We start from the raw sequence: 15,839 nt of genomic DNA, 5'->3' as shown, positions 1-15,839 counted from the left end.
ACTTCAGTCCTCTGAATAGGAGAAAGCAGTGATTTTTGAAAGAGGGCAGTTTTTGTGGGATTCTCTGTAGTTGAACATTATTTGCAAGCACCTGAAGAACCTGTTAATTTTGAAGAATGGGAAAAATTACCATGAATCCTAAAATAAGTTCTTCAATTTAGTATATGTGCAAGAGTTCAGTGAGCTTTAACCATAGTAGACATTTGAAGCATGTGAATTATTCACTATAATCATCACTGGAGAGAAAGCAAATGTTTGACACTAGATGCAACTTTCTTAAAGGATCCATTTTAACTTAAGTTTGAGATAAAATTGTAAATTTTCAGAAAACTCATGTATAGCAGAAGCTCTGTAATTATGGGGAGAATACTCTGTATGAGTGCAAAACTAAAGACCATAACTATGGAACCATGAGGTGCTTCCATAACCTCCTATAGTGTCATTTTTAAAGGCAGCCATTGAAATACTGGAAATCTCATCTGTGGGGCTGTTCACATCTCTAGTCATGGAAGAACAGTAATTTTCTTGAAGAAAAATTTATGTAGCTATTTGATATTACAATTCCATTGTGTTATATAAAAATGTGCACTTCCATACATTTGAGCTATTCATTAGCTGAGACACTGTTTCACAACTGTAGATATTTAACCCATTGCACAGATGAGTTAAATGACTCAATGGTTTCTTGCCACAGTCATGGTTCAACAGCAGAGACAGGAATACAAATCTGGTATCTTACTGTTGAAAATTACTTGCATCAGAAGAATCATGAAACTGAGGTTATACAGAGGTATTTACACACAAGGAATGAATCCCACACTATGAAATTTCCTGGCTGAATAATTTGTCCTTCATTTTGGATGCTGGTCACATTGCATCCTATCCAAGTTTGAGAGGTAAATTGACAACTGACCCATTTGTGCCCCTTTATTTCAGCATTCATGTGTAACTGACACTGACAGTAGCAGAGCTAGTTGAAAAACAGGTTCTAATAGAAAATTAGTTTCTCAATGCACTGAAAACGTTCATGTGTCTCAGTCTAAACTTGTTTAAAGGTGGTAGGGTGCTGAGAACCATATTTTTTGTTGTTGCAGACCTGAGGAGCCTGGACTCTTCTGTGTCCCTTAGCAAGTCTGCAGCTTTGCAGAGTCTTGCCTGACTGACTAGAGGAGTGCAGAAAGGAATTTGGGAAAAGGGTGGTGGAAAATTACTGGTTTGCCAGATGTATGCTGCAGCAAGCTGAGCCTGGATTCTGCAGCCCTCCTAGGGCCTCAATCAGTGAATAGAAACAAGACTTACCCATCATCCCTCAAAAAAAAAAAAAAAAGCCCCTCTATACCTCTTCTCTGCTTCTGAATTTCCACTGTAGAGGGTTGGACTGGCTTACCTGGAGGTACTTCATATTTGAGAGGAAGAATGTGTGAAGTAAAATAAAAAGGAAGTAGTATTTTATACTTCTCTTCTACTGACTTAATTATGAAGCTTTGGGAATACCTTATTAAAGCCCACTTCTAGACAATGTGACTACGCAGGAATACTACAGAAAAATTCCCAGGCAAAATGACTTGAGACTGTTGTGCACAGAAATTTTTTTATTAACAGATCAGAGTAGGAAAGTCCACTGCTGGGCACCTGAAAGAGAAGACAAATTAACATTAACAATATTATTTGATTTTCTTAGTTCTGCATGATGGTAATATAGAAATTATCAGTTTATCACAGTTGATGTGACTTTATATATATTTTCAACCAGACTGAAAAGACCCTTCGGTGCTATTTAATTTGACTTTACTAGAATCCTATGCTAGTCAAGTAGCTCCAACCTCAATACCCAAGTCTCTTTATTCACAATAAAGCACTGTCTTCCAGCAGTAGCTTTAGAACATATCTCCTAATATAACAACATTCATGTGACAAAAGGAAGAAGCAAGTCTACCTTGAATGAAGAGGAAAGCTAGTATTTCAGGCAGAACACTAAGTCAAGTCATAGTCCCTGCTGTTAATGTTGATGCTAAACTTGCGTAAAAATGCACTTCAATTCTGTTCCACCTATATTACTATTATGAGTCCTGGGTCTACACAAGGGAATTTTAAGCAAAAAAAGCTTAAAGGCACTAGTTTCAGCTTTGTGTTAAGCACTCAGCTGCACTGGGCCTCCCAACACAAACACTGGTCAAGGTGAGACAATGCTGGCAACAGTAGGAAATATTTAGAAGATCTCCCTAATGTCGACAAAGGAGGAGAATAATCATATCCTCACAGGTATGTAAAATTGAAATTAATGTTCACCTTCAGGCACACTGCCCTTTAGAAGATGTTTGCTTACATGGGCATTAGCTCAGATGAACGCTATTGCTTACTAAGCGAGGGAGCTAGTTTTCACTACATTACTAGCAGACAATTCTCGGCCTCCTCACAAAGTTTTGTAATGAAAGAGAAAATTGAATAGTCTTTCCAAAGAGTTACTCATTGTTCATATATTTAAAGAGAATGTGTATAAACAACTACAGTAGATAGTAGTAACGTAACTGGGATTCTCTGCAGGAAAGAAAACACAAGGAATGGAAACAAAGGGGAGAAAGGGTTTACAAGAGCTGTAGACCAATGGAAGTGGTCTATAGGAGTTTTTAAAAATGCTTTGCTGATACCTGCAGCCCAAATATAACATGGCAAGGGCGTAAGAACAAGGAAGTGTGATTAAAAGGAAATGAAAGTGACACTGCAGTTTGTATTGACCTGTAGAACTAGTATAGAATGGACTGAAACCGATCCCAGCTAGTGACAAGGAATGCTACTGAGATGGAACACCAATCAAAATCATGACAAGCACCACTGCACTGAACTTGAGCCATCTGTATAAGTGAGCACAGAGGCAGCTTAACCGCATTCAGGGGAAGAAAGGAAAAAGTATGGCTTAAACTTCCTTCCTACACAAAGCTCCTGGGAAGCTTAGGCCACAGTGATTTTCCATCATGCTGGGTAAACTTAAAAAGAAAAGATCATTGATGGAAGGAGTGCAGACTGCATACCAATATAGGCTATAGAGCAATGTGCTGGGATACAACTGAAAAAAACAGCAATTTATTTAGACAAGAGGGAACTGCCATCCAGTTTTCGGACATCTAACAAAGGCAGTTTTGCTCAACTTTGAATGATTGAAGATGTATTTACTAGCATTTTAGAAGTGTGCGTTCATCACGTTTGTTAAATTTCCAGGAAAGATGTTAAAAGAACTGTGCTATTAACTACCCAGAAAGTTACCCCATCAGAACCAAATAAAAAAAATTCTACAAAACTAAGTGTGATCACTAGACTAGCGTAATAGTAATACAATGATTTTATCCCAACCTCCAAGTCTTATTCAGAAAAGCTCCCAAAGTTTTCAAAGAATGGTCTACTTCACCCTCCCCACCAGCCAATCATTCCTGGGAATACTAATTGCTTACTTGCAATTTAGCAGGTGGACTAAGAAACCAGCACCACGTGACTAGCTAGCTACAGAACAAGCTCTTACAGAAACTTTTGATCCATAGAACTTAAAGCACACAGACAACCAGCAAGCGGTAAGGAGGCCAATTTCAGAGCTCATCACAAAACCCCTGTACTGCTATGAGCAGGTAGTTTCAGAGAAGGCAGCCTATTCACCCACAGGGAGGAAAACACTCCACATCTCCCAGTCAACCCCAAGTGACTAATGCAGGGGTGGCAAACCTGAGACTGAGAAGGCGCCCAAATTTACCAATATACATTTCCAAAGAGCCACAGTAATACATCAGCAGCCCCCCCATCAGCTCCCCCTTTCCCCCCACTCCCAGTGCCTCCCACCCACCAGCAGCCCCACCGATCAGCGCCTTTCTCATCCCTCCCCGCACCTCTTGATCAGCTGTTTTGTAGCATGCAGGAGGCTCTGGGGGGGAGGAGCAAGGGCACAGCAGGCTCAGGGGAGGGTGCGGGAAGGGGTGGAGTGGGGGCAGGCCCTATGGCACAGCCAGGAGTTGAGCAGTGAACACCCCCATCAGCACATTGGAAAGTTGGCTCCTGTAGCTCCAGCCACCTCTGGACTAATGGAAAGAGCAAAATAACCCAAAAATGGGGAAAAAATCCAGTTTGGGTCAATTGAAACATTGTTTCAATGACTATTTGAATTGTTGACATTGGGAAGGTATCTTCACAGCCATAAAAGCTCACCTTTTAAAAATTAATGCCTTCTCTCCTCCTTTAAAGACACAGAAAAGCATTTAGGTGTTCTCTAATCTCTAATGAGCAAGTAATCGGAAGGCTTCCTATTTTGTGGTGTAGTACAATAAACTCAGTGATGTTGAGCATGTTTAATCTAATTTAGGTGCTTGGGTTTTTAAAAAGGGCAACTGCAGCAAATTGTCTCATTCTTCTGTATACTAATGCATAGAGCTCCGTGTCTGTCATGGAAGTCAAGAATTTTGTGACTTTTCGCGCACCCCTCCTCCCCCCAGATTTAGTCAGGGATATTTACAGTAGAAGTCATGGACAGGTCACAGGCGGTGAATTTTTGTTTATTGCCCATGACCTATCCATCACTTTTACTAAAAATACTCATAACTAGGGCCCTACCAAATTCACGGCCATGAAAAACGCATCACGGACCATGAAATCTGGTCTCCCCCCATGAAATTTGTCAGCAGCACAGAAGCAAGGGTGGCAATACCATACCACACCATCCTTACTTCTGCACTGCTGCTGGCGGTGGCTCTGCCTTCAGAGCTGGGCTCCTGGCCGGCAGCCTCCACTCTCCAGCTGCCCAGCTCTGAAGGCAGCATCAGCGGTTCAGAAGTACAGGTAGCAGTACTGCAATGCTGCAGCGCACCCCCCCCGCAATAACCTTGCAACCTTCCCACAACTCCTTTTTGGGTCAGGAGTCCTACAATTATAACAGTGAAATTTCAGATTGAAATACCTGAAATCATGAAACTTACTATTTTAAAATCCTATGACCATGAAATTGACCAAAATGGATCATGAATTTGGTAGGGCCCTAACTCTGACTAAATCGTAGCCTTACTAATGCATAATTTCTCTAAGGGAGTGAGGGATATTTCCTTTGCTCTTCTTGAAAGCATTGCTTTGTGATGCCATATTGCTAAAATGGCCCAATAAGTCTTTGCATGCAGTCTATTTTGCTCTGTCAATGCAGCACAAAACTCTTATCATAGCTCCACTGCATCTCTACGCTACCATTCAGACTGTAGACACACAACAGAAGAAAACTGATAAGACTAGCTGCTATTTAGAACCCCGTGGGCAACAGTTAGCGAACAAGAACCAAGTCCATTTCAGTCTGCTGCTGCTTAGAAAAGCTACAAACAGCCACAGAAGGCAGAACCCTTCTTGTGCTCAGAGCAGGAAGAGCAGACTGAATGATGCAATCTTTTCTGCACACAATATTTTAAAATTCTGCATATTTTATTTGTCAAAGTAACAAATTGCCAATTTCAATTATTTTAGTAATTTATTTCAAAATACTGGTTAGCAAATATGTCTGTAACAATACAGACCAAAAAAGATTCAGGAAATGTTTTTTGACAAACAATATGCCTAGTAAGGAATCTAATACAGACCTTTGAGTCATAATTTATTTAAACTACAATACAGAAACCTATGTCCAGCACCCCTCACAAGCAGTGCAAAGACTTCAGGGGGGAGTCAGGGGTAATGGAGGAGCTGAGGGACAGGGAAGCAATTGCTGGGAAGGCGCCTAGGAGTGAACCTGGTGGGTTGTTGGGTGTGGAGGGGAGAAGTATGGAACAGGGCTTTTTTTTGGGGTGGGGTGCGGGGAGAGGAATTGTTAGGGAGCTGGCTGATCTCTACCCTCTTCCATTCAGTCAGGCACATCTGCCCCTGTCCCCACGGGGCCCTGCAACCCCCCCCCTTCCCCATGTGGCCCTGGCTCAGTGCTGTTACCCTACTAGCTCCTAAGCCCACACTCCAGTCTGTCCCCTCCATTAGCCTTTCTGAACCCCAGTCTGTGACCACCCCCAGCAGCCCCTATTCTGTCCATCCCACCATGCCTCCTCATCTGGGCCCCACTATGAGGAATGCGGCTTCTCCCCCTCCCTCTTTACTGCCCTCTCTTCTGGTGCCACAGCAGCCCCTAATGGGAAAATGGTGTAACTGCAGCACCCCCTCCAGCAGAATATATATTCTGCGGAGGAACAAAAATCTGTGAAGGACATGAGTTCTGCGCATGTGTAGTGGTCAATTCCCCTCAGCATAGGTATCAGCCTGTCGCCAAAGGCTGATAGGGAAGAGGTCCCAAGTACAGCCGAGTGGAAACTGTTTTTCCATCCCACAAAAATTATTCTGAACAATTTCCCATTCCAAATGGGGACACAGTCAATCTCAAATTTTCACAAACCCCAAATCCAAGAAGATTCCAGTTTAGGTCATCTGAAAGTTTCAGTAATTTTGAATTTGTTTTTTAAATTTCAGAACAGTCATTACCCAGAAGCCCAGAATTTTTCAATTCAGATATCATAATGAAGCGTTTTGACAATTTTGAAATTTTTAAAGATCTGAGCTGAAAACTTGACAGAACAGATCCTTTCCCACTAACCAGGTCAGTTTTGTCAAACTGGCATGTTCCAACAAAAACCTTGTCAAAGTTCCTGATGAGCTCTAGTGCCAAGCACAGTCAACGAATAGTACCATTAGAAATCCCAACACATGTGGGTTAATCAAATGCATTGTAACATTGTCCATGGAGCACATTGGTGGGCCGACCTTTTTCTTATCAGCCTCTAGACTAGGAATTTGGTAGTCCTCAAGCCCTCTGACCATTTCTATAATCCATACTAACTCTGTGCTCTATGGTTTTTTTGCCTGTTTTTCTGAAATAGATTATTACTTTGGCCAATATAGGGAACGGAGATGTCATGTTAATACACATACTCAATTAAAAGTGTAGAAGTGATTTTAAGTCCATACCCTGTCCCCTGCCATTTCTATAAGCACATCTGACTCTGCAAATTCAAAAAGACCACTTGTACCTAGATTAGTGGATACAAGAAAGAACCCTTGTGGCCAGATGATAGCTAAGAGCAAAAGCAAGAAGTTTCTGGGAACGAGTACTACTTTTGATCCGTTAATGCCAGTAAGGGCAGTCAACGTTTCCATTACAAATCCCAAGCATGGTTAAATATTTAAATTCTTTGTTTAGCAAGTTAGTAGTAAGTTGTTGGGAAAAAATACATAACAGTTATGATCAAGATCCAAACAATTTCTGTACATGTGTTTTTTATATCCTTTGAAGATTTTAACACTCAATAAGTTAACCATCAGATATTGGACAAACTAGTTCAATAAGGCTTCACATTCTAACAGTCTGATCGAAATAGATAATATACATCAACTACATACGCCCCTTAATATCAAGCAACTTTGCCTTCCACATCCACTGGACCACGTCCTTTACTGCATACTTAAAGTAAAATGAAGGAGGTGGTAATTTTAAGGTACATTTTCCCTGTGACATTAAGTGTCTTACCATTAGTTCATTCTCCTTATGAGCCTGTTAATCTGATCTTCCCTGTTGCCAGCATCTCCACCTTCCACAAAGTGGATAGTTTTCTTTTTCATTCCACCTCGAGGAGAAGATAACTTGAAGGGCCACAGAAAGTTGTTCACCACTTTGAAGTTCTTGCCAACAGTATAGATCTCATGGACCACATCTTCCATGCAGATGATGCCATATTTCTCTGAAATCCAGGAAACAGTAATTCTACAAGACTATCAGACTAAAACCCAAGGCCTGTGGCATGATTACCTACAAAACACTATCCACAATTAAAAATGTGTCTTGAGTGTTATGTTCATTAGTAACTGATGCTGTCTCAAGTTTACTTGAGGTCAAGTCAATGTCCACAAATCAGCATGCTCTGCTTTAATGTTTCAAAACAAGTTGTGTACTATTTTTCCCCTCAAGGCTGTTACTATTGCTAATTAGAAACAAATGGTTTGCTTCCCCCTTACATATGAAAAAAGACAGCAAAACACTACAGAAAGCTTGATTATAATACTAAACCAGCAATGACAGGGAAAAGAAAACCATGATAATCCAATGGAATTTTGGTAAACATTGTTTCATAGTGGCCTTTTAAGAAAAATTAAGTTAAATCAACACAGATTACACACTTGCACTTAACTGAAACTCATCTTTTTTTAAAATCTCACATTAACTGTTGCAAGGATTTAGTGAACAATGCACCAACGGCATTTCTGTATTTAATGTAGTCTTTAAACATCAAGAGTTCAGATTTTCCAAGAGCATCTGGTAATACAACACAGGAATTGAGTGTTTCGTGTTGTGCAAACCCAATTCTTAGAATTGTAATGTAAAGAATAATGGACTTTCAGATCTCAGCAAATTATAAAAGTAGAACATATGCTGCTATTTTTAGTGACCCAGATAAATAATGGAAAAGCAAACAAGAACAATTTGAATTGTTAATAGACAAACTATTTTGCCTTTAATTCCAGATGAATGGAGAGGGTGAGGTTTCACCAACATTCAGTAACATGGAATGTGGAAATTAACTTCCTGCACCATAATGTTAAACTAATATCCCAAAATCTTAAAATCTGATTAGATATAAGATATTGATTACTGGTCATAAATATAAAGGGAAGGGTAACAACCTTCCTGTATACAGTACTATAAAATCCCTCCTGGCCAGAGGCACAATATCCTTTTACCTGTAAAGGGTTAAGAAGCTCTGGTAACCCAGCTGGCACCTGACCAAAAGGACCAATAAGGGGTCAAGATACTTTCAAATCGGAGGGGAGAGGGGGTCTTTTGTCTGTCTGTTCTGTGTGCTTGCTGGAGAGAGATCAAGAAAGCAAGCAATCCAACTCCATTAGAATTAGTAAGTATTAGCAAGGAAATGCATTAGTTTACTTTTGTTTTGGCTTGTGATTTTCTGTGTGTGACAGGAAGGCATATTCCTGGTTTTTCTTTTTGAAACTTTAAGGTTTTGCCTAGAGGGAAATTCTCTGTGTTTTGAATCTAATTGCCCTGTGAGATTATCTCCCATTCTAATTTCACAGAGGTGCTTCTTTTACCTTTTTTCTTTCTAATAAAGTTCTGGTTTTTTTAAGAATCTGATTGTATTTTTTAGTGTCCTAAAAAAACCAAGGCTCGCCTGTGCTCATCTTGTTTATTCTCAAGCCTCCCCAGGAAAGGGGAGTGTAGGGCTTGAGGGGGATATTTTGGGGGAACAGGAACTCCAAGTGGTCCTTTCTCTGATTCTTTGTTAAATCACCTGGTGGTGGCAGCATACCCTCCAAGGGCAAAGAGTTCATGCCTTGAGGAAGTTTTACCCTAAGCTGGTAGAAATAAGCTTAGGGGGTCTTTAATGTGCGTCCCCACATCTGTACCCTAGAGTTCAGAGTGGGAAGGGAACCCTGACAACTGCATATTTACTTAGGAAATGATTTCAAAACAGTTTAGAAATACCTGCCATTGTTTCAGTATTTCCACTCTTAGTGGTAATGATTTCTCACTGATATTTTCATTCTTAAAAGGCTCCTGCTTGACCTATCAGTTTTTCCATTAGAAATCAATGCAAATCAATCGGAGAGACAAGGTTTACAGTTGAATAGCCTAGTCAAATTATAAAAGTTAGTAAAAATTTAATTTACTTTACATTTTGAAAGTTTTGATTTCTAATAGGAAAAGCTAATACTTTCATTCCTGCTTTGCGTCAAGTTGCCAAGACAGTGATTTATTGTCATATTAAAACCTATTTTTAGTGATAGAGGTAGTGTTCAGAATTTTTAAGCTCATATTTTTAGTTAAATCAGATAATCTTAAGACAAAATCATTGCTAAAAAATTAAGTTATATTTACCAAGACACCGCTGAATCAGAGAATTGTCAGTCAGAGCAATGCGCTGCCTGTTGATCTTGCCGTAACCACGCTTGTAGATCAGTTCATGCACAGATTTCAGATTGGGGTAACTGAAATACAGAAGTGAGATAGAAGTGATTGGGATTCTCATTCAATAATGCCAAAAAATGAAGTTCTATATTAAATTATTTGAGCTTAGTATGAGGACAACACACATTCAAACAGTGTTCCCTCTAACTTGTCTCACTCATGTGCGGAATGAATTTTGTTATGTGCACACATCACCTCCATATTGGTGCATATATCAAAATTCATGTGGCAGGGTGGGGCCAAGGGGTTTGGAGTGTGGGAGGGGGCTCAGGGCTGGGACAGAGGGTTGGAGTGCAGTGGGGAAGAGGGGGATGAGGGGTGCAGTGGGGCTACGGTGAGTAGAAAGGACTCTTCCCTCCCCCCCCCCCCCCACAGCAGTACCTGAGTTGGGTGGAAGAGGTGCCTCTTCCCCAGCCATGGCAGGTCCAGGGCGCCCATCCCCCGGCCGTGGCAGGTTCAGGGCCAAGCTGGGGAAGGGGCACCTGTCCCCTAGCTGCAGCAGATCCAGTTGGACTGGGTCAGGGCACCTGTCCTGCCGCTGTTGCAGATCCAGGGCTGGGTGCCGCAGCAAGTCCAGGGTTTGGAGAGAGCTATCTCTTGCTGCTGCAGTCCTGAGCACCAGCACAATGCTCAACAGGCAGCTATGCAGCCACGCAGCTTAGAGGGCGCTTAGCATGCCAAGCGTAACAACCCAGTGCAACACAATGGATGCAAAATGCTTCATGTTGCACCAATGGGAATTCATGACGGAGAGTCAGACCAGGTCTTGTGTTTACTTTTTCTGCTACTTATTTCAGTGTTGAGCAATACATCCTGTATTTTACTTTTCAAATTCACTTGATAAAGTTAAATTGAAAACTTCACTTACCCCCATGCAATGTAGGGTTCAACAATCCGCAGCATGTTAATTGAAGCCTTGTTGAGTTTTACAAATGTGCCATTGAAAATCTGACGGAGGCGAAGGAGCTGCAATACCTTACGGACCTTCGGGCTAACTCCATTGATACTACAAAGTGCATAAGTGATATGCTTAGATTTACATTTGTCTGTAATAATCAATTAATTTGATCTACATGGCTATGTGGCTTTGATTCAATAATCAGCTATATGCTTACCAATGATTCAAAGTAACAATTGTACTGAACTGTATTATGTTTTACCATCTCAAATTTATACTCTGAAATTTTCATTCAAAGCAGATCTACTTTTAATCTAGTCTCTCTCCTCAACAAGCTAACAAGGGCTCAGTCTGACTTACTCTTAAGCAAAAGCAAAGCAGGAAGGTGATACTCTTGATTCACAATTCAGTGCCCCCACCAGAAAACAACCAGGGATATAGTTCACCTTCAATGAGAATCAGGCACACCCTTCTTTAAACAGCCTTTTTCCTGGATTACTAGTTGATTTCTCTCTCCTAGTACACCTTTAAACAAGCTGTTCTGAAACATGTGGAGAGAGAGATTTCTACGGCTTCTCATTAATAATGGTCTGCAGACATATTCATATTATCCAGTTTACATTATAAAAGTAAAAAATTCTAATTTTTGCAATGTAAATGAGGATAATTCACTCTCCATGCACAGTTGCTACTTTGCCTCTTAACTGACAATGCCAAAACATGGGCTTTGATCCAAATACGTTTGTGGTTAGAAACTAGACTGACTGAATGAGTCCTCTGCTCGTACTATCAATCCACACCTACCTGTGACTTACTCGTGGAAGGGTTTTATTACAAATGATATGAACTTTTACATACTCTATAGTGCTGCTCTATCAAATACGGGAAGGCCAAATTTTCCCCACAAATCTTAACAAAATGCATCTATTCCCCATGAATTTTAACCATAGTCCAAAATGGTAAATATCTTACCCTCTGATCCTGATCACAAAGGCCAGTTTTGGTTCAGCAGGTACATAGTAATTGCCAGCTTTGCGTGCCATTCGGGCCATACGAATCTCACGTCTATACATTTGCCTGTACTCCTTGTGATAGGCCTGAGCTCTCGTATAGATGAGTTTTCTCTGCGCTTTACGAAGCTGAAATTAGGGATAAAATTGTCATCCAAAAGTACACTATGTTCATAAACATGTTAGCTTACAACAGCTCAATTATATCATTCCAAGTGATCAATAAGCTTTACAAAATGTGTATAATAGATACATAACACCATCCTAACACATGAAAGCAGAAAAAAAATCAACTTCAGCTTTACAGTACTGTAGCATCTCCTGTGCATACAACATTTATTTATTGCAACACTTTGGACATAGTTAAGACAAGCAGACAAGTTTGTTTCCCTCACCTGGTATTTAAAGTAATACTAGTGACATTCTGGACAAAGTTTCAAAAGGCCTTTAATAAATATGTCATAGTGCACCAATACACAATTTCTTACTGAATAGGCTATCTTCCTACCATATACCAATGAACATTAAGCTCTGAACTTCAAATCATAATACTGCCTCTAAGATTACTCTCCCATAAATTATGAAGGGTATTGTGTTTTGCATCACTTAAAGTACTCAGACTGTGTGTTCTGTTTTTGATCAATATTCCATGAATGAATTGGTTAAAATACCCTGCAAAATCTCAGTGATTAACAAACCAGCTGTCTATATATCAGATTTAAGATCTACTAAATTCTCTCTATCACTATGTATTAGAATTGCCTTTACTGTATAAACAAACAATTCAATCAAAAAAGTTTATTAAAATATTTACCTTCTTTTGAACCACTAGCCTCTTCAGACGCTTGGCCTTTATGTCAGCAAAAGCCTTTCGCTTTTTCAAAAGGCTTTCTGGAACAGATGGCACCTTCTTTCCTCTAAATTATTAAAAAAACAACAAGACTTGAGAGTCTATTTATAGATCATTTTCACATGACAAATAATGAAAGGTGTGTCTTCAAATTTAGCTTAACTAAGAATTATTATAAGCAGCTTTGAGATACATAAACCACACATGGAAACGAAAATACAGGCCTCAGTGTCCTGAGCCAGTTTATAATTACATTCTGCCTCCCTGTATCTTCAGTTGTTTAGGGTCTTACTCAGGCCTGAACTCCTGCATAGCATTATAATGTGTACTTATAGCATCTTTCATCCACAGATAACAAAACTAGTATTGCTGTACGCAGCTAAATAGCTACGTCTCACCACAAGGTAACTACCCTTTATTGCTACTTCTAGATATTTATAAAGCAACTACTTATCTGAATACTTACAAATTAAAAGCAACAAGCAATTTGAAAGACTATCATCCAACACTTGCCTTTTAGACACCATTTGGGAGTCTAAAATTTGTTTTTCTTTCATTCTAATTAAAAACTATCACTCTGGCTTAAAATTGAGGAAAACTCTCTCAAAAAATGGATCTTACATCTAGCTCTGAATACAAGTCAGTCCAGGGACAATTCAAGAACTGCTGACAAACTGCTGCAGTGGTGGCTGTAGCAATTCCTGGCTATAGCTTGAATACCAATTAAATTTGATAATGATACTTCATTATGAAGGAAGTCTAGGGTCATTATCACTGAGGCTTGTAATTCAACTCTTAAGTTTTGTGGGAGTTTGTCTGAAAGACCATCTAGGAAGTCGCTCCTAATTTTAGAAGAGTAACATCACAGTTTGTAATGCATCGTCCATTTAGAGATAAATAGTGCCCTTTGATACATGGGCACAACTCCCACTAGTTCCATGCATCTAGAGGCAGCATCTGGTCCTAAATAATGCTTCATACAGCACATTAACAGGGCAAGAGAGAAGTGACTGCTGTATTACCTATGGGACACGAGACTGTACACGCTGCTGCCCCATCCCATCATGATGGTTCCTGAGCAGCAACACCTCTCCCCCAGTAACCCCAGCCCCGCTCCCAGACACCCTTCCTCCTCCAACACCAGGGCCCTACGCAGTCAGGCGGCCGCATCCCTCGGACTCCGCCGCACCCAAGAGACTCTCCATCAAGCCCTGCGCACGCCAGGCGAGGAGAACCAACCCCCTCTGCCGCCCCAAGCCCAGGCCGCCCCGGCCACACACAGGTCTGGGTCGCCGGGGAGGACCTGAGGTGGGTCAATACGAGCGGCAGCGGAGAGGCAGAGCCCCGGCGGTCGGGCTCGGGGAGCCGGCCGGGGGCAGAGGCCACCACGCCGCGGATGGAAGCGGATTTTCCCGGGGAAGAAGCTGCACTTACTCTTCGCCCGCCATGATCCCCACCGGAAAAGAGAGCGCGCGCATGCGCATCATACACTTAAAGAATCGGGTCCGGGAAGAGGCCAACGCCAAAAGCCCTGGGTTTTGCTGTCTTACGTGGTGCCTGAATACAATTTAGGAATAGGGAGGTGACTACCTGAGTGCCTGAGCTGTACCGGTGGCCAAGTTGAAGGGGCTCAGAGCTGGATGGGAATGTAGGGGCGGAAAGCGAAGAGTAGATGTCTCATTGAAACACACAGTAGTAAGCTTTTACAGACCCGGAGGAAGAGGCTATAAACACTTCCCTTTTAAAACATCACTAAAGCCCCTCCAGCTTGGCTACAGCTTCAGCATGCTGAGTTGGGCGCAATCCACAGTCCCAACAGTGTTCAGGCCCAGAGGTGTAATTAAAAATGTAATCACTTTTGTTATTACATTAAATAGTTCATTTCCATAGTGTGACTGATTCACTTCAGCTCCAAGAGATGTTCTATGGGGCTAAATCCTGAGCCTGAGTGTTAAGATTGACTTTAATGGGATCAGGGTTATTTATTTTTATTATTTGCCAAGTAGTGACACAACACATATATCAACACAGTTTAGGTCACAGAAGAGGTTGAAAACCTCAAAAAGTTGATACAGAAAGAAACTTGCTTATTATTGTTAAAATCTAACAATGTTTTGTTTATTTGTGGCCATAACTAGTTTTAATCATGCATTAAATGGATAATCTTGTTAATTTTATTTTGGGTCTCAGACCTACTGGTGAGAAAAAGGGACTGGAAATTGAGCAAAGACCCAGTCTCACACACACTTATGCACAAGTTTAACTTCATTCATGTGAATTGTCCCACGGACTTCAATGTGACTTTAAGTCTTTGCAGCATTAGATCCCAAGTTTCTTAGGTTCCATTCCCATCTCTGCAGCCAGCTGATTCATTGTGCAATTTGAAAAGTCATTTAAGGCATCGCTGCCATAAACAGGTGAACTTCAATGGAGTTGCATCTACTTGACTAAAATAGTCTGTTCATCTAAGTATTTTTACGGATGGCCACTCACTGTGCTCTAGGGCCCCAATCCTGAAAAGGCTTAAGAGGGAGGGGACTGTAACTTTCTCTTTTTCTCATTGTCTTTTTTTTCTTTTATTTTTTTTTCTGTTTTTTCTTTTTTTTTCTTTGTTCTTTTCTTTTTATTTTTTTTTTTTTTTTTTTTTTTTTTTTTTTTTTTTATTTTTTTACACTATTGTTTTTCTTTTTATATGTTTTTTCTGTTCTCTTATTTTTTTTTTTTGTTTTTATCTTATAGTTTTTGTAACTTTTTATCGTTATGTAGCAGTTAATCTTTTTTTTTTTTTTTTTTTATTGTTTTATTTTTTTTTGTTCTTTTTTTTGTTCTTTTTTTATTTCTTTTTTACTTTTTGTTTTCATTTATTTTTCGTTTTTTTTTCTCTTTCTTCTGTTATTAAGCAGTTTGTCCCAGAATAATTAAGTTACTATTATTTTAATTTATTTGTTTTGTTTTACAGCTTCCAAAAGTATACTAGGTGTTAGATACTTTTATTGTAAAATGTTGAATTAATAATAATACACTGGCATTTGAACAGCAGCTGTGTTAGTATTATAGATGTAAAAACAAATGGTAATACTAATTTATACTAGTACAGCACCTTACACTCAT

The 15,839-nt window shown here is 40.1% G+C and overlaps 1 protein-coding gene across 1 annotated transcript; it reads right to left on the bottom strand.

The window, feature by feature from the left end:
• Positions 1-1,574: 1,574 nt before the first annotated feature.
• RPL7 (ribosomal protein L7) lies at positions 1,575-14,237 on the bottom strand. The gene is made up of 7 exons (XM_073330818.1): positions 14,163-14,237; positions 12,693-12,795; positions 11,841-12,007; positions 10,839-10,976; positions 9,881-9,990; positions 7,520-7,730; positions 1,575-1,632 (listed from the first exon to the last, which is right to left on the bottom strand). Exons 1-6 carry the CDS (start codon positions 14,213-14,215, stop codon positions 7,522-7,524), a joined length of 780 nt encoding a protein of 259 aa, XP_073186919.1. The 5' UTR covers positions 14,216-14,237; the 3' UTR covers positions 1,575-1,632; positions 7,520-7,521.
• Positions 14,238-15,839: the final 1,602 nt, after the last annotated feature.

This window comes from Lepidochelys kempii, chromosome 2, assembly GCF_965140265.1.
Source record: "Lepidochelys kempii isolate rLepKem1 chromosome 2, rLepKem1.hap2, whole genome shotgun sequence".
NCBI lineage: Eukaryota > Metazoa > Chordata > Testudines > Cheloniidae > Lepidochelys > Lepidochelys kempii.
The sequence above is the reverse complement of the archived record's forward strand: the minus strand, read 5'-3'. Positions and strand labels throughout refer to the sequence as shown.

Bases quoted from the DNA above. Each gene is read 5' to 3' on its own strand.
- RPL7 (XM_073330818.1), bottom strand. From the start codon at position 14,215: ATGATGCGCATGCGCGCGCTCTCTTTTCCGGTGGGGATCATGGCGGGC. The intron at 10,977-11,840 runs GTAAGATATTTA...TGCACTTTGTAG, and splicing joins TTTGTGATCAGGATCAGAGG to TATCAATGGAGTTAGCCCGA. The intron at 9,991-10,838 runs GTAAGTGAAGTT...TCTGTATTTCAG, and splicing joins GAACCCTACATTGCATGGGG to TTACCCCAATCTGAAATCTG.